The 23826-nt window shown below is 43.9% G+C and overlaps 1 protein-coding gene across 4 annotated transcripts in view; it reads right to left on the bottom strand.

Annotated features, from left to right (window-relative positions):
- cyth1a (cytohesin 1a) overlaps positions 1-23826 on the bottom strand; it is a 39257-nt gene that overhangs the window by 11217 nt on the left and 4214 nt on the right. Inside the window, exons 1-2 of one of the 4 annotated variants that reach the window (XM_070982179.1) lie at positions 22185-22405; positions 1930-2012 (exon numbers count right to left, since the gene is read on the bottom strand). In XM_070982179.1, coding sequence (XP_070838280.1) covers positions 1930-2012; positions 22185-22266 — 165 coding nt within the window. In that variant the 5' untranslated portion in view covers positions 22267-22405. Of the gene's footprint in view, positions 1-1929; positions 2013-8806; positions 8940-14231; positions 14455-22184; positions 22406-23826 lie in introns of those variants that run through there. The other 3 variants (XM_070982182.1, XM_070982181.1, XM_070982180.1) reach the window with 3 other exon arrangements.

Raw genomic sequence — 23826 nt, 5'->3', positions numbered from 1 at the left:
GCTGAGGGAGAGGCTACCAAGATTGAATCACCTCTGTTTGTCTGAAAGCCAGGTGGCCTTTTATCACGTACAGTAAATAACTCGCATCAGAGCCATCAGCTCAACAAAGAGAGCAGGGTTTACTTCTTCACACACTGCTGCACATCCAGCTCCAGCTGTTCCCTTAAACTAAAAACTGATAGTAACTCTCTATATCTCATCAGCCCGTGTGTTAGCATGTGTGTGCTGTCCTAAACAATCCTCTCATTCTGAATGTGATTACGCAGAAAACATTCGGGGATAACCTCAATACAAATGGAGTAAGAAAGCGTAAAAGTGGATTATATTTTGTGCGCCGTTTTAGTGATTAATGGCCTTAGAGGCAGATTTAGTCAATCAAGCCAGGCCTGCTGGTGCCAGACTGGCGCGATGAGGGCATAGTAAATGTAGATGATGGAGAGGCTGACGTAAGCTTGATGAAAGTGCAGAATAATAGACTGTAGCATCAGAGAAGTCCTGTACACAGACTAAGCTTCAACATTGCGAGTGAAGGTTGCAATCATCGGGCCTCTTCATCCATATCCAGCTGCTGTGTTCGTGTATCATTTCTTATGTGAAATACCAAGTACTATAGGCCAAACCACAAAGAGAATATCTGTGTTTTCAAGGCCTGCGCAATCACAACACATTCCTCAGATGCTTGCCTCCGCAAACAAAGGCTGTGCTCATACAGGAAAGCGGGTGGTTGTGGTGGGAGGGCGTTGACATGCAGGACCAGCAGAGGAGGGTGTGGGTGTCATGGAGGAGGAGAGGGGTCAGTGTACAGATCACAGAGGCAAAGAAGAGAGGATGGGGGCAGCCAGAGAAGGGGGATGGGCAACGATGGTGGCCCAGGCTCATAAAAGAGAAGGTGTCAGATCACGCCTCCAACGTTTGTCTGTCAGGACCAGCGGAAGTTGCCGACTGAGACATCTGGAAAACAAACTCTCTGACAGTCGTTCGCTTACAGGGCTGGTTATTGACTGACAGAAGTGACCTGAGCAGCTAGCTTTGATTATCAGCTGTGCTCTAGGGTCAAGGCAACTGCCCAGAAAATTGTCATGGGCCATGGACAGGGATCAAACAAACTACATTAGGGAAATTTGGCTGAGCTGATTTGAATTCTGGCTCTCTTTGGAAATCAGAGAGCACATGAGGGACATTCAACTGGCTGCATGAGCACGTTCCCCATAAGAGCATAATCCTATTTTATCTGTATACAGAATCACTTGTTTGTCTTATTTTTATACTAACATTCTAGCCATATAAAGCCCAAATTCATAAAGAAGCAGCCAAAGGAGATAACTTTTATCCATTAATGGAGGTCTTTTCTGACATATTTAAAGAATACGAATGGCTAAACAAGAAAAAGGGATGGTTTGCTCAGGAAGACACCACTTGGCAGGAAATACCTCACATTCCACTTGGGGTCAAATGTTTTGAGGACTCCTTGGAAAAGAGAAATTTGCACAACTGGATAGAAGGTAAATGTTTAATCAAAAAGCAGAGGAGTTGCAGTTGTAGCTGAAGGCAGTAGAAGTGAGCCAAATGTCTGGACCCTGTAGGTCACAAGAATGAAGACTGTCTTGCCTCTTGAGCCTCTAAATCTCTCATTTTAAAGGGTGGATCACTTAAATATTTCTTCAAGATTAGTGTGATATAAAGTTTAATTGGATCCAAGCAGCATAGTTACATTAAAGAAACGCTTTTTCAAAGCCAAACAAAGTTACGCACCATAAACTCCAGAAACAACTAAAATTATATTTGAAAATGTGTAGTTGTCTCACTTTTTCCTGCAAATTACCTGAAAATTAGAGCAAATACGTTTAAGATGGACAATTTCTGCCATCAAACACATGGAGTTTGTGTCTGTTTTTTGTACCAAGCTACTATCTGTGTGTTCTTCATTACCTGAATGTCCTCCAGCAGCTCCTGCTTGCGCCGGCGGATATTCTCCAGCTCCTGCTGTTCCTCTGGGGTGAGGTCGTCCGGCACTGGGGAGAGATGAGAGAGAAAATGAAGGGTTAGGATAGAGGCGCCCAAAATACAATGCACCTTTATCCTTTTCTATGCATATCTATCCCCTGAGGCGTGTCAGTGGACAGAAATGACATTACGCTCTATAATTTTCCTTGATATCAGAAGGTGATTGAATGCTCACAGCAGGGGTTGTGTGGAGTATGCCACAAAGAATATGCAATGACAGTCATGGGGGATGTTTCTCAGCAGCAAATGATATGAGGAAAAGGGGACATATCAGACAGCAAACAATCACTCTCAACAGAAACTCAAGTCTGCAGCGGAGAGGTGCACTTTGAAGAGGTCTGAACTTTTGTCCAGCTCAATGAAACAGCTCAGGTCAGCCAAGCAGCACACGAGCATCAGCGCCAGAGTAGCACAAACGTGACAGATCTCAAAGCGCTGCCAGTCTTCCTGTCACTCACACTATAGGCCGTTATAATTAGTCTGTGCAAAGGACTGAGGGGCAAGCAATGTGTCCCGATTGCTGGTGTTTGTGTGTCTGTGTGTGCGCAACCCCTACCTGCACTCCAAGCATAAAGTGACAACGCTAGTATCAGCACACTGATGATAGCAGCAGTCCAAGCACAATCCCAGTTCATTTACTTAAGCACTATGCTGGACGCCTTTCCCCTTACTCTCTCAATTTTATTTAAGTCTCTACTTGAAACCCATGCTGTTCTTGCATCAGAAGTGCTCGGCAATCATCCTTAAAAGAAGATAGTAACCGCTTCCTTGAAAAAAGTCTGCTTATTCGCAGGTAATTTTAAAAGGATGTAGATTTCACTTATTTTCACTTGCTGGAGAAAGAAAAAACAACGACCTCCTTTCGTGAATTTAAAACAATGTTTTCTCAGGACAGCAGGACAGGAACTAATAATAAACTAATAAATGCTTTATACATCAGCATCAGAGCTGCTGTGTAATACAGCAGGTCCACACATGGTAGTACTGAAATATTGACACAAACAATAATTATTGGTCAAGAAAATTATGAGTTCTGGCAAAAATGTGTATTTTGTGCAGCTGACAGCACTGTCTAATAATAGAGGTAATTTAAGAAACTCTTTACAAGTGTTTTCAGTCTTTATGTGTACGCATCATAAACTGATTTTCCTGTGAAATAAAATTAAAGACTGTGCCCTCTGAGGTGTCAGACACCAACCATTTGGCTGCAAAATAACTGCCATACAGTATTTGACAATGTCAAGACACAGCGGTCGTTATGTTGGACGATCATCTCTGTCACACAGTGTCATTTTCTCTGATTCCCCTCGTGGCCAAGCAAAACCTCTTCCAGTGACCTCTCCTCCTCTCCTCATTACCACTAGCAGCAGAGTTCAAAAGGTTAATCTCTGAAATCATTTAACAAGGTAATGGTTACAGAGTTCTGGTAGTTGAGCAAAGAGAGGAATCTTCAACACATTCCACAACAGTATGATACCACAAATGACCTGGAAAAAATGTGTATTTTACTTCAACTTCTTCCTTGCTCTCCTAAATGAAATCATTTATTCAATGCTGGTCCCACATAACCCTGAGATACTGCAGAAGTAAACTTCAAGAGTAAATGTGAGTGGCTAAACACCGTGTACCTGCAGTAACGGGTCAGTGCAATGAAGGTTACAAAAGCTGAACAAAATCTGGCACAGCAATCAATAAAGCAAGGACGAGGCCAGCCATCCAGAAATTATGAGCTTCATTGTGCTTTGAGACCCACAAACACAGCTTCACAATTAGCAAGGTCAGCTCATTTAATTTTCCCGTAGCAGAAGAATTAATCCAAAGGTAAACTCTCAAGTAAATGAGCAGCCAACAGTCGCCCTACAGAGAAGATGTATGCTGCATAATGGAAAGCACTTATTTTAATAACAGAAAGTATGCTAACCTAAACATCTTGGGGAAAAATACCCATGACATTGACGGGAATGTCTGCTAATATTTAACACAGCAACAATAGACAAAGGACTTGCAAAATGATAGCCTTATAGCGGGCTGTTAAGGAGCTCCAAAACAAAGCCATGTTGTCTTCCTGTCTTGTTTTCAGACAGCTGGGGGAGCGTGGCAGTCCACTCGAGGTTGACCTTTCACATATCATACCTCGCAGCCTACAGCATCCCTTGGTGAACGAGCCCCATCCATCCCAAATGTTCAGTGTATCCATGGCAACCATGGTAACCTCTGCACAACTGTTCTCACTTACAGAGGGAGCTGACAACAATATAAATAGTTGCACAACCTTTTTTGTTTTTGTCAGACAGTTCCCTCAAAAGCAGCTCATATTGGGGAAGACATGTTTGGATGCAGACCGAGATGCACAAAAAGCCACAACACATACTCAAAACAAAGTGCTGACAGGTCTGAGAAAGCAAGCATCTTCTTGCATTTAATGACCCCGTCCCCCGATCGACTGGACGAGATAATGTCATGTGGAGCAAACCCAGAGCAGGCCGAGTGTTCAACAGCACGAGAGAGACAGACAGGATGAGATTAAAGGAGGAAGTCCTCTTTCTGGAAATATGATGCAAGGTTGGGCGTCTGGCGGACGCTGAAGGGAGCCACGCCACACAAAACAGGACAGCAGGACCCAACACAACACAACCACAGCGTTCCTGGTTCAGAGGAGAACCACAAAGTGAAGGAGTGACAGGAGGGCAGAGCTGCAGAAAAGGACTATAATTTGACACAGACAAGGAGACAGACAGAAACTGAGCAAAGGAATGGAATCATTTGAGGATGGAAATCGTCTGTTGACTTGCACAAACAAGGAGCTTGTGGAAAATCAGCATCTTTCCTCACCAGAAGAGCAAATGCATGATGACAACTTGGTCCTGCAATTAAAGAGAAGGATTTCAACCCAAAGGCCTTCCTGCCACCCCATCTGACATCACCCACATGATCAGACTTACTCAACGAGCCAATCAGGTGCACACGGCGCTGCCTTCCTGACTCCACCCAAAATAATAAAACCACATCAGGGAAGGGAAAGGCCACACCCACGCATGTGCAAGAGGTGGGCACCAAGTGGGTATCATTTCCCAGAACACAGCAGACAACGGGGGGAACCCATCCACTTAAGTAAATGTTGAGAGCTGCTAGTTTCCCTTCTGACTGGGAGTGCTGCTTGGCTGTCATTCAGCAAACCTCTGCACTGGTAAGGCCAATGAAAAGAGGCTGTCATCAGAAACAAACAGGAAATGAGGAAGACAAACGATAGACAGGGCAAACAGTAAGAGTGATGGAGAGCACCTGTTAATGTGCAAGTCAAAGCTAATTAATAAGGCAGACTCACTGATACCTCAATAATATCCACCTTTTGCTGATGCAGTGATACCATATTCACAACATGCACTACCTATCTACCCTGTCTATATCTGACTTCAGGAGCCTCTCGGAAGCAGAGGGCCCCTCGAACAATCTGACTGGGCCAAGTGTGTATGTGGTGATTTCCACAGGCTGAAAGAGAAACACGGGCCACCTACATCTTCACTTTTTCAGGGACTCACGCTGCTTGGAAAACAGGTCATTCAGGGGAATCACATGCACATGGAGGCGTGCAGTCGTGCCCACAGACTAGGGTACAATCACATGCATTCGCACGCATGCGCAACACCCACATGCCGATGCCTAGGGGCCGACTAGTGTCCCCCCCGCTGTGCCTGGCACCGTGTCAGCGCCCGGCCACTTGCTTTTTGTTTCAACTGTCAACACGAACACCATCTGACTGCAACTGTCCAAACTGTGATATTCAGACTGAATCCATTACATCATTGCAAAAATGTCTACTCAGTTTTAATTTGAGAGATGATTAACCAAAGTCAGTATCAGGAAGCAAGACAGGACATTCATAGGAGGAAGAAAATGAAACTTATTTCAAGAAAAGTAATAAAAAATGATTTGAATCCTGAAAACGCTCTGCTCCATTAGCTTTCTTGAAAGGATGGTGATACATTTTACTGGACCGAACAACTTCCTGAGACCAAGGTGGTGCAAAGACGTTTGGAAACGTGTGAGTGAGAGCAGATAGTGACAAGACATAAGTGCCCCTTTGCCAAATCTGGGACAGTTTAATCTGAGCTTTGTCCCGCCATGCTCTGGCCCTCATTATGCCTGAGTGCTGTTTAACCTAAATTTATGACTCAAAACACCCAATACATTCCCTTTGACTATAATCATGGTGCCCACTCTGCCCACTGAATTGGTGCATCCTTATTCCCCTGTCAAAAACTACATGTAACCTCTTCTTGTGAAACTTGGGTTCCTTTAACATTTTTAACTCGGCTTCATGTGAGCCCAAATCCCATTTAACATCAATATTTTGAGGCCGTTTCTAGATGGGTAAAGCAGTTTTTAGAGAGGGCTGGGTCAGCAGAGCGCACCAGGGAGGTGACATCAAGGGAGACACCAATTATAGTTCCTTCTCCCACAGCGACGGAGCCCACTAATACACATCCTGATTGCCATCCTGGCAGAAGAGGCAGACGTCTCATTTCCACCCAGATCACTAAAGAACTCTCCTTGGAAAATAAGGAAATTAGAATTCTGAGTGCTTGTAGGATCTCTCAGCCCCACCTCCCTGCAGATGTGACCCAATTTAAGGAGCTCCACTCAGCACACAAGGGCTTCAAAAAAAACTTAAGAACTATATAAGTTCCTCACCTAGGTTGCCCTTTGTAACACAGCTACTGGACAGGGTCAAAAGACACACACATGGGTAAACTCTACACACAGATCTGAATGATGAAATAACACACGATCGATTCTCTCTATATCGTCTGCACGACCTGCTGTGTTTTCGGGCAAAAGCTCTATGGTTTCACGCTAAAATGTGGAATCCCGGTGCAACTCAGCAGCAGATGGAGACTTCAATGAATATATTTACACCTCAACGCTGTCTGTGATCTGCTGACTGAGGGAATATGCAAAGAGATACACATCCATTTCTGCAGCCACGTGTCTGTGTGCCTGTTCATAATTACATTTTGATTAAGTGCACACACTGATCGAAGGAGATGAATGACACGGGCGGCAGACATCATCCCCGCATGAGGTCCTCCATCTGTTGACAACTTTTTTTCCCTCGATATATTTGAGTATAACACAGCCTTCACTTGGACCCCACACCCTGTCCATTAGGCTTGATTGCCATTCTTCTTCTTCCCCCATCATCTCTCCTCTCATCTACTCATATCTCCTCTTTGTACCCACTGATCTTTCGGTCTCTGTGCAATCTTATCTCCAAAATGCAACCAAGATCAGCGGTTTTCTACACTCCACCTCCCCACCCACTGTTCCTTAAAGCTGTTGTTGCCTTTGTTCTTACGGTTACATGGAAAGTTCCCTTTAAACGTGCTAAAATGCACCCTCCACCCCCAAGGTCTCTGCAGGCGCCAATCAATCGACCTCTAGCCTAAACCAATAGCGTGCCAGCTGTAACAAGAAGCAGTCTACCTCATGATGAGGTTTAATGCATTCAGCACAAAACACACACATACAAGCAATCGATTATGTGAGCTGGGATAGGCAAAAACAGACACAGAACGCCATGGTCCATTAAAGTGGCTCTAAGCTTTCTGATCCTTCCTGCTGTTTGCTGCTGGAACAACAAAGGGTGATTTAAAACGTGAGTGTCTCATTCTCTGATCTCTGAGACTGAATCTCATTACTACAGTAAATCCCAAGGGGTCTCTCCCTCATATATATTTGAAACAAACCCCCACCAAACAGACGCACACACACAGACATCTTCTAAACCAGACAGCTTGTAACAAAGCTGAGCAGGGGCTGTGAAGGAATGCCAGTCTTTAACATGGGCACTGGCCCAAAAGAACTTGTTCACCTCTGACCTCCACATCCATAGCTACCACACACAAAAACAGACTGAAATGGGCCATTAGTTGTACTGTAGATCAAAAAGCCGCAAAGGGTCAAACCTGTCCTGGCCTGAGGGTAGGAGGAGGTGAAGGCAGGACTGAAAGAGGAGAGATAACGGGAAAAGGAGCTCTGTGTTTGGCTGGGGAGGTGTGGGACGGTGAATGGCAGGAGAACACAGAGGCAGTGGGAAGAGTGGTGGGATGATCACAGCTCTCCCTTTGTGTCTGCAACTGGCTGCCTGGGACATTCCTCAACCAGGCCCAGGCACGGGGACTGACGGCTAAAGCATCCTTGGCTTTACTTGTGTGTCCAGATTCGACATCTACTTGTTGGCCCTCCCAGCTTGCTGAAACCACCTTTTGTGCCACCAAGCTGCACTACAAAGTGAAATCTCTACAGTCCTGGTCATAAAGCCTTTGCCTTTAGATTTACTTTTAATGCTCAAATATGTGATCCTAGAGGGTCGAAATTACACGTTTGTACCATCCCCCTAATTCATACAGACACACCTCATCCCCACTGACAGCACCACACTGCCCAGTCATTGGCCTGCTGCACCAGTACTTAATCATCTTCAATGTCAGTGGAGCTCCATTCAACAGCCTTCACCACAACACAGCAAACCAGGCTGGAGAATTACAAGACAGCCCAGCAGAGACACTCCACAAGGCAAAAAGTCAAACCACCAGCACTTTACATGATTCTCATCCTTTCTGTTGTATTATGTCCAGCATCACTGGTTTAGAGTGATCTTCAATTCTATGCAGCTGGGGTGGACACAGAGCCGATGAAAACTGACCAAAGTCCCACATGACAGCAAGCACCAAAGTAGACAAGACTAAACAAACAACACAAAATCCATTTAACAAATAGAAACACATATTTAAATGCCAACCTGTGTGACAAATCCTCCAAAAAAGTCAGTTTTTGTGACAGCTCCTTGTCTTCTTCTTCTCCTCCTACTTCACCTTATCTCTCCTCCTTGATATAAAAAATGACCCAGCAGTCCCTTTTTCTGTCAGCTTCTGTGGCTTAACGCAGGCGAGCCGCATGTCCACATGACGCGAGGTGGCGGAGAGAAGGAACCTGCCGGCTTTTCTCAACTGTACAGCACAGCGATCAGCTCCCAGCATGCTCACGGCACACTGACACAGTCCATTTGGGGAAGGAGCCTTACTCACTACCTCACTCCCTCCTCTCTGTTTTGCTATCACTACCATTAACATGGAGGCTCCACCCAGTGGTCATTCCTTTCTCTGCCGCCGCCTCCTCCTCCTCCTCTCTCTCTCTCTCTCTCTCTCTCTCACGCACACACGCACACATACACACACACACACACACACACACACACACACACACAAACAGCATTATGAAAATTAAATTACAGGCCTACATCACAATAACCACATGACTTTCTTTCAAGTCATTGAAACGATTCACTCAGTACTCAAAAATACTGATGATTGACGCAAATTAAGAGCAAATGAAGAGCCCTGACGCACACACTTAGGCGCACATATATAGACAGTGTTTTAGAGGGTAAGATGCTATATCATATGACCCAGAGCCAGGAGCTCAAAAGAGAAAACCTGAATGGTGCCTTGTTGAAAAAATGGGTCATATTTCCAAAAAGGGATTCATTCAAAAGTCACATAGCAAATATTGTAAAATCCTTTCAGCAACTCCTGTGATAACAAATCAAGGAAAAAGCCAAACAGACAAACTGAACTTGATGGTGAATGTAAGTATTTATTCTTCTCTGGACACATCCGGTCATGTCCTGAAGAGACAGAAAGTCATAAACTCTAGCATGAGCTGTTTTAATGAGTCAGCACTTTGAGCCAGGTCTCCTCTCTCCTGATAAGTCATACGACCAGTCATGCTGTCATTATCACCTCCAGTTTAACAATGCAGTCTGTGCTGAAGACAATCGTGTATTTTTTTTTGTTACGGATAGTGCATGAGCATTATCCTAATGCTAATGTGGCATGCCAAGAGACTGCGCAAGACTCCCAGCATTCCTATTCGCTGTGTCCCGAGCAGCCTGTTTTTACAGCATGAGTGTACACTTGCCTCGGGTACGTCTGCAGCACGGAGCAGACAAGAGCTCACGTCTGTGTGTCTTTATGAGTCAACCTGGAGCCCTCTGCTGTGCCGGCTGCACTCTGCAGTCCCACAGTGTCAGAGCTTCCAGTGACTGTGTCAATATGGGATCCATGTGTTAGCAGGATTATAATGGTTCTGCCATGGAGACAACAAGCGGTTTATATCCTGCATTTCCACAGAAAATCTCAAAATGGAAGTGCAACAGAGAAGAGACTAATCTTACAATTTCTCACAAGTGTAGGAAGTCACAGGATGAAACACAAGTAGATAATGCCAGAAGAAAAATGGAAATAAATACGGAGGGAGCCCATACTGACTAGCTTGTCACCGCTTTAAAATGAAGCAATGTGCGGTAATTACAGGTTACAGCCTCAGTATGATCATGAGTTGTGAACAGCACAACCTAAGAGTGATGGTAAGAGCGAGGGTAACCAGTGTTTCCTAAGGAAAAACACTAAAATCCTGACTCAGATCGTTGTGTGCCACACTACAGAGTCTCGGGATACATATGACACAAAGGAAGGCGGCTCAAAAATGAGAAATATCAAGAATATTAACATCCCTGAAAAGTCCCTCTGGTGGCTGTGTTCAGGCTGCCGTGAAAGAATGCTGGGACCAGAGGATGTGACTGGGTGGGAACTGGAGCTCAAGAATGTATAGCCAGGCCTGCCACCATACACACAGCTTTAGGGTAAAGCAAACATACAGGCGGCTCCACAGCGTTAACATCCTGCAGCTGCACACAGACACACACATACAACTCATCATCATGAGCACAAAAGATCAGCTTTCTTAAATAATCTCACTCTATTTTCTTTGCATTTAGCAAGATTTACTGTTTTGTTAAGCCGATGTGGAGGCTTCTCAATGTTTTCCCTCAAAAACGGAAGTGCTATTTCTACCAACAATGCACGCCTTTGTCCTCTGATGCTGTTGGCCTTGATTCTTATCGGGGTTGTCCTACTATCAACATCCTCTCTCGCCAGTAGAACAGAAACAGCGCACATACGTCCAGAAAATACATCATGGGAAAGCTGAAAGAACCACCAATCTCTTTTCCCCCCCTTAACATCTTTATTTCTGTCTCTGTGTTGCTTTTTCTGTAGCAAAGCAAAGTCGAAATTTTAGCCCACGCACAAACTGTGGGATGCCACTTTCCGTCATGCATATTATAAAACTCTGCTTCCTGTTTGTGCGCCGTTCTCATACTTCTGGGGAGGTGTGAAAGCAGAAAAGAAAAAGAAAAGAAAAAAAAGACTTTCAAGTACTAAATTCTTCCTTCTTCATCACTTTAAGCCTTCAGCTCTGCCACAACATGAGGCATGCATGTTCAGTTGTGATCTGAAAGGTGCACAAAAACCACACTTGCAAAATCAAGAGGAGATCTGATTAGCTATCTGCTTTTCCATGTCAGGAGCAAAGCATGCAAGATAATGGACTGATGCTTTCAGGTTTTCATCACTTTCCCACAGGCCAAACAAACTTTGCATTAATAATGCAGAGCAGACTATGCAAGCGCATCCAAACCCTGACCTGCTCCAAAGGTGTGTTTCATCGCACTCCTTCAAAACACTCTCACTAAGGAGGTCCTGCCAGGCGCCATTTTGAATTTTTGGGCCCTATCAACAGGACTGATCACAGAGTTTTATCCTGTATGAAGAAAAGTACTACAGGCGTGTCTAAACCTGAAAGTCACTCAAGTCCTGGAAGAGAGAAAAATTAACTGCAAGCTTTGCTATGCATGACAGAAGTGAGCAGTTTTCTGGTCCGCGTCTGGTCTTTTCCTACCTAAAAAACACCCAAAAGTAGTGAAATAGCTCTAATGTGTTACTTTGAAACCAACACTGATAAAACTGTGTCTAACTGAGAGACAGAGATGTGAATTATTACCAAAAATGAAGCCTTCGCTGGCTCATTCCTGCCACACTCTTATCTGCAGCATCCTCTCACACACTTTTTAAGTTTAGGACCGGTTGATCTATTTGTGGAGCACACAGGATATGGCTTCTCACAGGCCTGCGTGATGTCAAACTTATGACAACAAATACAGCTCCCATGCAAATCAGCCATAACTGTCAACTGTGTTAATGGTTGTAACGTTCACTGACAGCACTGAGAGACAGCAGCAAGTTTAGAGTAGAGCTGCAAAGAACAATTTAATCTGTCAATTGTTTTTGAATTTATCAAGTACAAGTTGAAAGATACACACAAAGTGCATGCTGCTCACGGTCTGGCACCTGGTCACTACCTGTCCTGACCTAAGCTGCACAGGTTATTGGCCGGGGACCATGTACTTCTACTGGGTCAAAAGCGGCGATAGGGAGACATTACTTTTGTATGAGTGCATTGCTTCTAGGAAAATACCATTAATGTCACAAATAACAATCACCTGGCTCCATTATTGGAGAAAGAAACGCATCTTTAGACTTCTTTCTGGCTTAGATCTTTACAAGAATAATGTTGTACCAACTAAAATTGATTACAATTTCTCAAGATTTGTGTCTCTCTTTTTTTACATTGTTATAAACTGAATTAAATGTTTAGGCTGGTAATGAAACCAAGGCTTAGTTAAGAAAAAACTTTTGGCAACCTATGATTGTAGTTGTACAGCCGAAGTTATTTGATTAAATACTTATTGATCGTAATTCTACATCTAGTCAAACATTATTCTGACAGGTTGCAGGGGTTAAACGCTATTGTTTTCTGCCTCTCACATTGACTGGTGATACTGCCCTAAAAAAATGTCAGCGATGCAGCCCGCTGAGTGTTGCTGAGCTACCAACCATGACATGTACAAGCACACCCAACTGGACTGTATACTACAAACATGTGTAACTGCATTATAGCTGTAACAATGCAGAAGGAAAACTCGCCTGACTGGATATGAGGGCTGCAACCGATGCATAAAGAAGGCTAAAATATGATTATGGGGAGCGGATGACGATTATCAAACCACTGGGCATTAGTGCCAAGCAGGGCACTGCTCTGAGAGGGCCCATTAGAGCTCTCAGCGCCGCTCATTAGGGAACCATTAGTGACAACTACTTTAACTTCCTAGACCACCCACCCCTAAGTGGCAGAGACAAATGGACTCCCAGAGAATCGACTGCTCCCATCTCTCATCCCTTCAAAAACAATGCAGCTGTGTGCCAGCCAGCCAGGCTCAGCCGGGGCCGCCGAGGCTAAAAGAGCGTGTAAGTTCTCCCTCTCCGTCAGCAGAACAAAGGAGCAGCAGCATATAACAGGATCAGTCAGTCAGACGTTCACTGTTCTCTAACACGATTAATTGTGACGCAAATCAAGGGTGATAATTAATGCTGCCAGGCTAAACGAGCCAAGAGATGACGGCGTCATGCTCAGCGACAAAGGCTTTGGGTACGACTTCAAAGCCTGCAAACTCGTTTGTGTCTCTGTAGGAACACACTCAAAACACAAAGAATTAACAGCATCCTTTAATTAAGTGGAAACCAATATTGCAGCTGCTGGAATTGACTTCTTTGAGCATTGTAAAGGGATTTTAACTAAGACAGCCTCTTCAAAGCCAATGAAACTTAGATGTAACAAGAGTAATAGTGACACTGGACGAGTAGCTGTGCGCTCTCACACCTGTTGCTGCAGATAGCTGAAAAATGACACTGAGGATGTGAAAAGCTGCTGTGTGTGTGTTCTGCATGAGGGGTCAATGTGTTGGCCGAGCATTCACACAAGTGGCTAAGAAATAGCACCCACAGTAGTAAAACTGAAATACACAAATATGGACGTTTCCTCAAGCAGCCTGACAAACATTACACTGTTTATAAAAATAAATTAACACTTACAATGGCTTAGCTAGCTTAAAATCTAAGTATTTTTAAATGTCTTTAGCTCAATAGTGAGTTTCTAAGATTCTCCTGTTAAAGATTCTTCTGCTGTTAAGAAGGCATGTTAAGTTTATTGTTATTATTATTTTATTTTTAAGAAATCACAGCTGTTGATGGAATACGCACGAAGTTGACCCAGTAGACTCAGCAGTGATGGTACAAATGGCAGAGTAAACACTGTAAACAAGGCCAGAACCACACTCATTCGGCTTCCAGTGATTTACCTCACAAACTTGTCCCATTCATACAACCTCTGCCGAGTGAACCGCTCATAAACATATTTCCGACCAAAAAACAGTCATTTAAACGACACTTCGACCGACAAAAATGCCTTTCCTCGACAATTTCACTCACCTACGCCGTCTTCTGATTTTAACACCATGCTGTCTCCGCCGGGAAAGTCTGAGCTCACAAAGTTTTCGAGTGGACTCCGAGTGGCTAAACTTCGACCAGATACTAGTATCGATAAATATATCGACCTTTGTCTAAGCTTTTCCGACGAGTTAAGTAATAACTTCGGACTGGTTTCGACGGTAAGTGAAGGGTGGCTCCGTCGACAGCTCAAGGGAGTGGTTTGAACAGACGGAGGACTTTAACCAGCCAATCTTTCCTGCGCGCGAGCCTCTGTCAAGGAACGTTGAGTAAAATCTACGAGCTTCCGGTTATGACTTCCAGAATAAAACGCCAAAGAACGAATGCGATACAACCGTTCAGCGCTTTCCCCATGAACACACTCGGGTTTCTCCCGGCTGCAGCGAGCACCGGAAAAGACGGGTGCTCTAATCAAATTAATCAATTAATTGGCTTGTTCTGCACGTGTTTGACTAGGGCTGTAAGTTAGGAAGGTTATTGATTCGCATCAAAACATTTTGTAAAGCACACTACAACCATAAAGTAGATGTATTTTAATACTAAATTATGTTTTTAATGTGACCATATTCTTATGATAAACTCCGTGCATATAATAGTCAGCGTTGTATTTAATCTCCACTAATACATGGAGAATGGTACCTGCACAGTGAGGTGAAGAATTTACTTTGTCATGGAGTTAGGTAACGGAGAGTGTAATGATTTGAACAACTGTACTCTGTATTTTACACAATATGCATTAAAATTTGGGATTAAAATAAAATATCTGAGAAGCATTGCACTAAATTTTGATCAATTTTATAGGAAATGTATTACAGCAACACTTGCCTCCTCAACTAATTGGATAAAACGATTTTTCTTTTAAAGCATACTGGTTAACTACAAGTATAGTTCCCTTATTATACTCTTATTTTTAATGAACTGCTACTCCATATCCGGTGAGAACCTCCTGTCTCTGTAGAACTGACGTTGCTCAGCCTGAAGGTGCACCAAATGTGTAAAATGACGCTCCTGCCGCTTGCGTTTCCACCCTGTTACCTTGAGTGCTGCTCTCTCTCTCTCTCTCTCTCTCTCTCTCTCTCTCTCTCTCTCTCTCTCTCTCTCTCTCTCTCTCTCTCTCTCTCTCTCTTTCACACACACACACACACACACACACACACACACACACACACACACACACACACACACACACACACACACACACTGAACCGTTGTTGGTACAGGGCTGGGTGGGTGCGGGGAGAGTGATTGACACACACAGATATAGCAGTTCACTGTTGCTGATCTTGCGCTTGGTGGTGCGTTCATGTCACCACATCCGCAGAAAGTAGACTTTGTTTGCAGTCAGACTTTTACCTCAGAAAAAAGGTAAACCATTCTTTAGAAATAGCAACAACACCTGTGTGTGACAGAGGGGACTTATAATGCTTTCAAACACCTGTTGAGTATTTAAAACACCACATATTCATGACAGAAAATCATTCCAACTATTTACACTATGATATTTTGTACTAGCTTATTATCCTTTCATTTATACATGAAATTACATATAGAACATTTGAAAGATCTTTCTAAAAGCTATAATGGAAATAGAGCAGCTCTTTTTTTATTATAAGGGATGTTTCAGTGGTTCAGCTGGAATTACTTGTCAATTCACTACAAGTACGGTGTGAGATCATGCCAATGACAACAACTCTGTTCATACCGATGTGTCATTAATGGTGAAGCCAGTTCTACCAAATCCTGAAGAAAGTGCTGGCCATTGTCTGATGCAGGTTTTTCACATACCAGCAATAAAAGTCTCGTCATCTTTTATTTATCACTTTCATGTTTGATGCTGGCCCATCGACACCCAGTAGAATCAGATTTTATGCTGCCTGTGATCAAAGGTGCATCTGATTGGGGTCTCTTTGTTCCAGCAGGGATGACATTTCTTGGCTGCATATTTCTGGGGAACCCTGCAGAGAGCAGAGCTACACAGGCCCTCACCCCCTTGTTAAATGTGAATAAGTTAGCCTACTGTTTGAACAGCACCTGTTCGACTGTGCTGCTGTCTGATAGGAAAGGCCCGAGCCTGTCCCTGCCTGCTGATGAGCGCAGGAGAGCCAAGAGGAATGTTGTGCACGCAGCCAATGAAAGAGGCCATGAGAAAACACCTCCTCTCTGTTTTTCTTTTCACTTCTCTAATCCTATCTGATGCACTAGGAGAAGTATTGTGCAAAGGCTGGATGCCTGGCTGCATTTTAATTGTGTTGAGTAAAGACCAAATAGTGGGATTCACCCCTTTTATGAAAACCATACTGGCTCAGGGTAAAATCACGACACGAACACACCCTTGAAAGGCCTTTGTCTGCATGGCCACTTCATTTGAGGGTCTCGTCTTCAAGCTGTGGCTCATGAATGCCTCAGTTGTGCTGCCCAAATTCAACAATGTAGCCTGTGTGAAGTGAACCCCGTTCACACAAAGTTTCACTTCATTCTTACGAGTTCATCTATTCCCTCAAGCACTGCTGCAAGTCCGTGCTAAAGAACCCAGAACAAGTGAAACCAGAGAGCCGTTTAACCTTTTAATGGAAAGATCATCAGTGGATATCAACACACTGTTCACAGCAACTTCCTGATCTGCACAAAGACATGTAGAACTGATCCTCCTTGTGTTTATGCAAACATCAAATCTGCGTCATACTGGGTAATGAAGCCCAAAGAGGGTTTTGTTCTTGCATGTTAAAAGATGCAGCTGATTATTAGTCTCAATGAAATTCCGCAAAAGGACAACTTTTTCGTATGTTTTATTCATACATCTCTGTTTTATGTTTTAGTTCGTGTTTTTCACTTTTCAGGCTGCATCAGTTTGAAAAGAACAGGAAGATCTGACAATATCAGATAATACAATACAACAACATAAACTATGGCTCTGAAGGTTATAAAAAAAATATGCATAAACACCTCTCTGACACAGAAAATTAACAAAATAAGCTTCACAATCTGCTCTGTCTGCTGTGAAAGAATAGTTAGAAAATCAAGACAGAGCTTCCTTTGACACCTTTCCAGCAGTACGTGAACTCTCCTTAAGCAGCTAAATCTGCATAAGCTGCAAGAAGCTCACTAACACCCGGGCACATTTCAACCTCACACAAGCCTCGGTCATATTATGAAATAGCTGTTGCTCAGCATTAGCACATTAAGCCTTTGGATTAGTGTTGTTGCAAGTGACAGAGAGATATCCTGGCTCTCATGTTTGAATGGTGCAATAAAGTTGGGAGTCCTGCAAAGAAATCATGGTCGAAATTGATTCAGCAGAGGTTGAGATATCCCGATCTCTAAGCTCTAAAAGCACTGGACTCCCACACTCCCTGAAATGCATTCTTGATATCCTCACATGTATGATAAACACCCGTGACTTTCAAACTCCATATCCCCAAGCTGATGCACAGGCTTTCCACTAGAAATGTAAAGTACAAATTTATATTCTCAAAACATCCAAAGGCACAGAAGACATTGCAATACAAGCAAACTGTTCTCAAATCAGTAAAATGACCTATAAATGGGTGGTTTCCCTGGAGAGACTCATGACTGGTTCCAGCTGGGTCAGCCTGGGGCAATGCAGTGGTTTACTCTCCACAATAATGACGATGACTGCAGGGTCATTCCTGACACCATGAAGCTCTGTCTTATTAACCTTACTGCCATAACTTCCAGCTCCTGAAGCTGCAGTAGTAAATGTATGAGTTTAAACTGCCTGCTTTAGAAAGAAAATTCTGCTATGTGAGAAAATAACCTTTAACCATCCTATGACAAGAGGTGCAAAGAGTGACCCCTGCTGATCATTTGTGGAAATTACAGTTTTACCTGCAGAAAAAGCATGAGGGTATAACTGTGTCCCATAAATGATACCTGACCACAGACATCCCTAAAACATAAATTATGTCTAAGGGATAGACATCACATATTGATCCACAGTAATGCCTCATATTTCCTAATGTAATGTTTAGCTGCTGCATATTGGGTCACTTCACGATGACATGCCTATTTTTTTTTACCTCCTTTTTTGCCCTACAAAGACAATTCATTCCTAAAAAAAGAGAGGCTTATTGAGAAACAGGAGGCTCATTCCTGCACATCTGCTTAAACCAAGTAAACACTGAGCCTGAGAAAGGATTGCTACATGCATGGCAGACAGTCTTTGGTATAAGCTGTGCCTGGAGTTTTGTTGCTCCATGCATGACTCATTGCACAGGCTGATTTTGAAACTTTCACAGGTGCAGTCAGAGGTAATGAGACCTTTGGATCAATCCATCCTATAATTTTCCAGGTGAGAGGCAGTACAGAGCTGAGCGATAAATTACTGACATGAGTCATACAATAAATAGAAGAACGTATCGAGTGATGGTGTCACTTTTCTCATGTAGTTGTGAGAGAAAAAATGACTGGTGGGCAGCCGATCCCTTCGCAGTCTACGCTCTAGTTTAACACAACATGCTCCTGAAAAGCAAGACAATTTACTTTCTAATCTTTTCCTTTGCTGCAGATCTCACCTACACTTACACAAATATACAATCTGAAATAGTGTTGTCGGTGTGACAGCTGTCCAGAAGCCACTCTTCGTCAGGCTGGACTTGCAAGCATTCTGCACTGCATACATTTCGGCATCTGACATGGTCACTCCAACTATCGCTATCACAGTGGTAGAATACAGTCTGACATAGCGTTTGTTCATCTGTAATTAATAATGCATAAGTCTTATGGAACGAGAAAATAAATCCCCCATAGATGGATCGTGTCTGCAGGCATGAAAGCTTGATTAGGTCAACATGTCTACACATTTTCAGCACAACAATAGGACTTGCAGTGTGTTATGAATGCCTGAGATAGCCAAGGACAGAACTGAAAACATTTTCCAGTTACAGTAAGCAGCAACCGCGCCTGTTCGTGTTATGCCATTTTATCAAAGTAAAAACCAAGAACTTAGAGAAAAACAAATCCACCCATGCCACCTTATTTGGCTTCCGGAGCTGTGTGGATTTCATGTGCCTCTGTTTGGATTCCCACACACGCCTCTTTGAAGCAGCTCCCTGGCAGTCTGTCTCATTCAGCATCCAAAACACGTCAAACCGTGCTTTGCCAGTGGCATGCAGCTCTCTCGCTCTCACTGCAAAAAGCTGGCAAGGAGGCAAAGTACAGGTGAAACCCGTCTAATAAGACACAAACATCATGACTTCCTTTCATTTAACTGTGCAAAGGAGCTTGCTGATCAATTAGGCTTTATAATCAGTGTGCAGAGGATTCTGAGCTTTACTTCATCATCATGATGAGTTTGAAAGATGGACATTAATTTCTCATCAGCTGAAAAACCATTAAATCTGTCAAGGAGATCAGGATCTCCAGGACTCCAAACAGAACATGAGGTGAAGGCAAAAAGCTTTGGAAGCCGCTGCTGTCATGACGTTAGCATCATCATCCGCTGTCACTCCCGCACCATGCCCTCCTTTACAACCAGCTGATTTGGCACATATTCCCAAACTCACTGCTGCTGCTGCTGCTAACGGGCTTGTTTGTGCTCCTGACTGAGCTCACTTTGTCCTCAGCTGCAAAGCCTGAACACACCTGCCTCACAGCGTGGACGGGCCCTCGTCACAGCGCTGATTTTAATCAGCTAAATTACTATCTCTTCTTCTGTAAGTGATACACCGCACGTTATCATTCCCGGGCCTGTGTCCTGCGAAGACTGAGTGGGCATGTTGAGTCACACTCAACAGCGACCGCGAACGTCAGACTCACAGTAACATTTACAGTCGGAAAGGGCGCTGACATAACGCTGGAGACGTGCTTAATTAGTTTAGATGCAAAGGGAGAGCAACTGAGAAGATGCATGAAGACTTTACAAAGTCAATGCATCAGGTCAGCCAGTTTTTTTTTTTAACTTCTCACTCATGCTTGCACTTTTTCTTTTTTTTTTTTTCTTCTTTTCAACAGCTCATGTCAACCAGCATTTGGCTGTATTGGAGGGAGTGATTTAATAGTTCCGCTGGTACAATGCGAACTTGCTGGACAACCAACGGATGAGTCACACATGAATCACTTGCATGATTCACGATCAAAAACAGAAACACCAACACATACAGAACACCGCCCAGTCTTTCCTGAACGCAACGCCGCCATCACGATATTATTTTACAGTTTGAGAGAATAAATGAGGCCTCTGGGAGTACATTGCTTTCAGCCAAAAAAAAAGGAAAGTTTGAATATTCAAATGAAAAGCCAGTGTTAGACCTAACGAGAGCTTTCTTTTCCATCCTTCCCAATATGTCAAGTCATGTTTGCTTGTCAAAAATCCCGAAACTCTGCTGTCGTCACGCTCTTGTTTCCAGAACAATCCAGATGACTTCTGCTTTGAGTATCCAAAATTAATATAGTCCCCTCTTTTCACGCAGGTCCTCGGTGCTGATTCAGGTGTTTTGAAATCACTGAGACAGCACCGCTTCCCCTTGCTACACACTCAGTCAGCTGATTCACCACAAGCCAGCGAAGCCGCTTTAGTCAACAGTGTTTCAAACGCTCCCAATGTGAACATGCACACCAGCCCGCACTTCAGTGTAATGCAGCTGCAGCACCCTACACAACAGACCACACACGCACACATCAGCTGCATCCCAATTCAGATCTTGTTATTATGACAGTGCGAAAGGACAAATGTGGGAACATGGTGACAGATGGTGAGTTAAAAAAAAAGACTCCTAAAGAGGCCAGCGTCTTAGCCAGCTCCTCTTCTGCCTGCTACTCCATCTGCAATTAAACTGAGAAAGCACCAGAGTTTGTTTATCCAGGTTTGGGAGGACACAACAATATTATCGCCCCTGTTATCGAAGGACTCAGCAACTATTAACGGGGACGAGAAGAGGCGCCGTCATCACAGCGTGTCACTGCACGGCTGTGTTTTCACCTGAGGTATCAATTAGTGTGGTGGTGAATGTGTGCGAGACCTGCTGGAGATTAGATCTGCTCAGTAAGTAATAACATTAGCTCGCTCTGTGTCGCCGCGTGTGTGTGCATGTGTGTGCGCGCGCAGAGGTTTAAGTTGTGCTTAATGAGAGAGCCTCCTTAGCCACAAGAAGCTCGCTCTATTTCTGTCCAACTGCTATCATGGTGGAGCCATGGGTTTGTGACAGTGATGACACACACGCGCGCGCGCGCACACACACACACACACACACACACACACACACACACACACACACACACACACACATACACACAACAGTCAATCAACAGGTTATCTTCTTCTTTCTCATGGGAAGTCAAGAGTATGGAAGCCCATTTCCACCAATATGATGAAAAAAAAACAAACAAACAAACATTAAGATCCTGTAAGGCATCATCCTTCAATTGACTTCATATCACAAAATAATGATTTATTATCTGAAAACAGAGAAACTTTCTCGAAATAAGTTAGCATCTCAAAATAATGACTTGGCAAAATGGCAAAATGATGTGGTACTGTAAAATAATGAGAAACTTCCTAAAAGTAAGGGTTAATTATCTTGAAATAATGACTTAATATCTCTAAATGAGAAACTTTCTCAAAATCATACCTTAGTCATGATTCTTGAGAAAGTTTTGCATTTCTTTGACATGCTAAGTCACTCTTTTGAGAAAGCTTCTCATTAGTTTGAGATACTGTGTCATTATTTGAGATTTAAAGTCATTATTCTGATGAAGATTTTCATTATATTGATTTACAGCATCTTTTTTTTCATCACATTGGTGGAAATGGGCTTCCATACAAAGCAACGCTGATGAAGACTTAAAATGATGTATTTTAGCCACAGAGATCAGAAGCATTACCAGAACGCTACAGCGCATGCCAACAACCAACCAACCAGTGACTAAAGCTACCATTACCACGGTGATGCATTCGGAGGCCCACAGTTGGGAGTTTACCTGGAGCTCCTTGGGGCGCCTTCACAGCTGGACACAGGAACGTCTGAAGGCTGGACACGCACAGCTCGCTCACCGTCCCCATGGCTTCAGCGTGTAATGCGTTTATCTGCGTGTGAGCCTACTGTACGTCTCCGTTAGTGGCTGCTCCCTCCTGACAATTCAGACCGAGACGGAGGAAATGGGAAGTCGCGGAGGGCCAGGCTCCCCGCTGTGGCTGCCGAGAGTCACTCTGAGATCCCGGCCGTTCAGTCCATGGACAGACTCCCAACTGTAAGGTCCTGCTCTTGTGTCACTCTGCTTCACCTAATCCTACTAGCTGGATGATTTCTCCACTCCCCCCCACCACCAACCTCTCATACTCACCTACTTTCTCTTCCCCCCCCCGATGAGAATGTGCAACTTGCTAGGATGCTGATATCACTTCTGCTTTCTCCCTGTTCCCCTTTTGTGCTGGTGTCTCAGCCTCCCTCTATCCTCCTCTGCTCTCTCTCTCTCTTTCTCTCTCTCTGTTCTCTCTCTCTCTGCCTCTCCCACTTGCACTCTCTTGCTACTTTCCATACGAATTCCAGCAGATATTCTTAGACCGAACATACTGCACACTCGAATGGAAAAGTCAGAATGCATTTTAAAGCATATTTCAATGTGCCCTCAGTGCAGATTTCGTGTTTTCTATCACTTTTGCTGCAACGTGTAGACACAAAGCTACATCTCAGGGAAACTATCAATTAGAGAAACAATTAAGGAGGAAGTTCAGCGTGCACGAGATTCATGTGGAACTATCGGCAGCACGTCGCTTTGTTTTGTCCGGTGCAATGTTTGAGTTCCTTCTCCACCCTCTGCTGCTTGTAGCTTCTAGTCACTGATCATTTTTGGCTTCAAAAGCCTTGTACATAAAAATCAAGATTTCATTGTTGCTTGGCAACGGGGTAGAAGAAATGATTTGCTCCTGGGCAAAACACTGTGAGCCATTTGTTTTGATTAGATTATTTTCACACCTATCGGGGCTATTCACCGAGACACAATCACATTCTGGTCCTGGAGCAACACACACACACAGACACACACACACAACAAAATAAACTGGTCTGGTTGAGCCACAGATCCGTTCATAATCAACGTCAAATGATTTCATTTTGGATTTTCACTTCCTCTCGTGGAGCAAAGCGGAACTATTTACCTCCACTCTTGAACTGTGCCACTCTGAATTAGCCTGCGTGTCACTCACACAAAGTGTCTCTCACTCTGTAACGACGGCCTCTCTCATTCACTGTCAGTCATTAATTCATTTTTCAACCCTAACCTCCTTCTCATTCACGCTGCCATCAAGTGCGGCAATTCTGGCTAGGTGGCAATTACCAGACGCAGTCGATGTGACCTGCCGCATTTCTACGGCCTGATTTCACCTCTGATCCAACATTCAACACCCGGTTCGGTGCCAAAGGTTCCAAGTGCCTCGGAGAGACTCCTGCATGAAATGCCAAGTCAGTCCTGGCCACCTTAAAATGCTGCAGCTGCACATCACCAAGAGGAGCAGCCTTGTCACAGGAGGAACAGCAGCAAGGCACGCAGTGAAGTCAGCACAAATGTTTCACTTCTCTTTTTTGGTATGCATATGCCTCCACTTGACTCCACGTTACCTCTC

This window comes from Chaetodon trifascialis, chromosome 15 (assembly GCF_039877785.1).
Source record: "Chaetodon trifascialis isolate fChaTrf1 chromosome 15, fChaTrf1.hap1, whole genome shotgun sequence".
In the NCBI taxonomy this organism is placed as follows: Eukaryota; Metazoa; Chordata; class Actinopteri; order Chaetodontiformes; family Chaetodontidae; genus Chaetodon; species Chaetodon trifascialis.
This window is presented reverse-complemented; position numbering and strand designations above follow the sequence as displayed.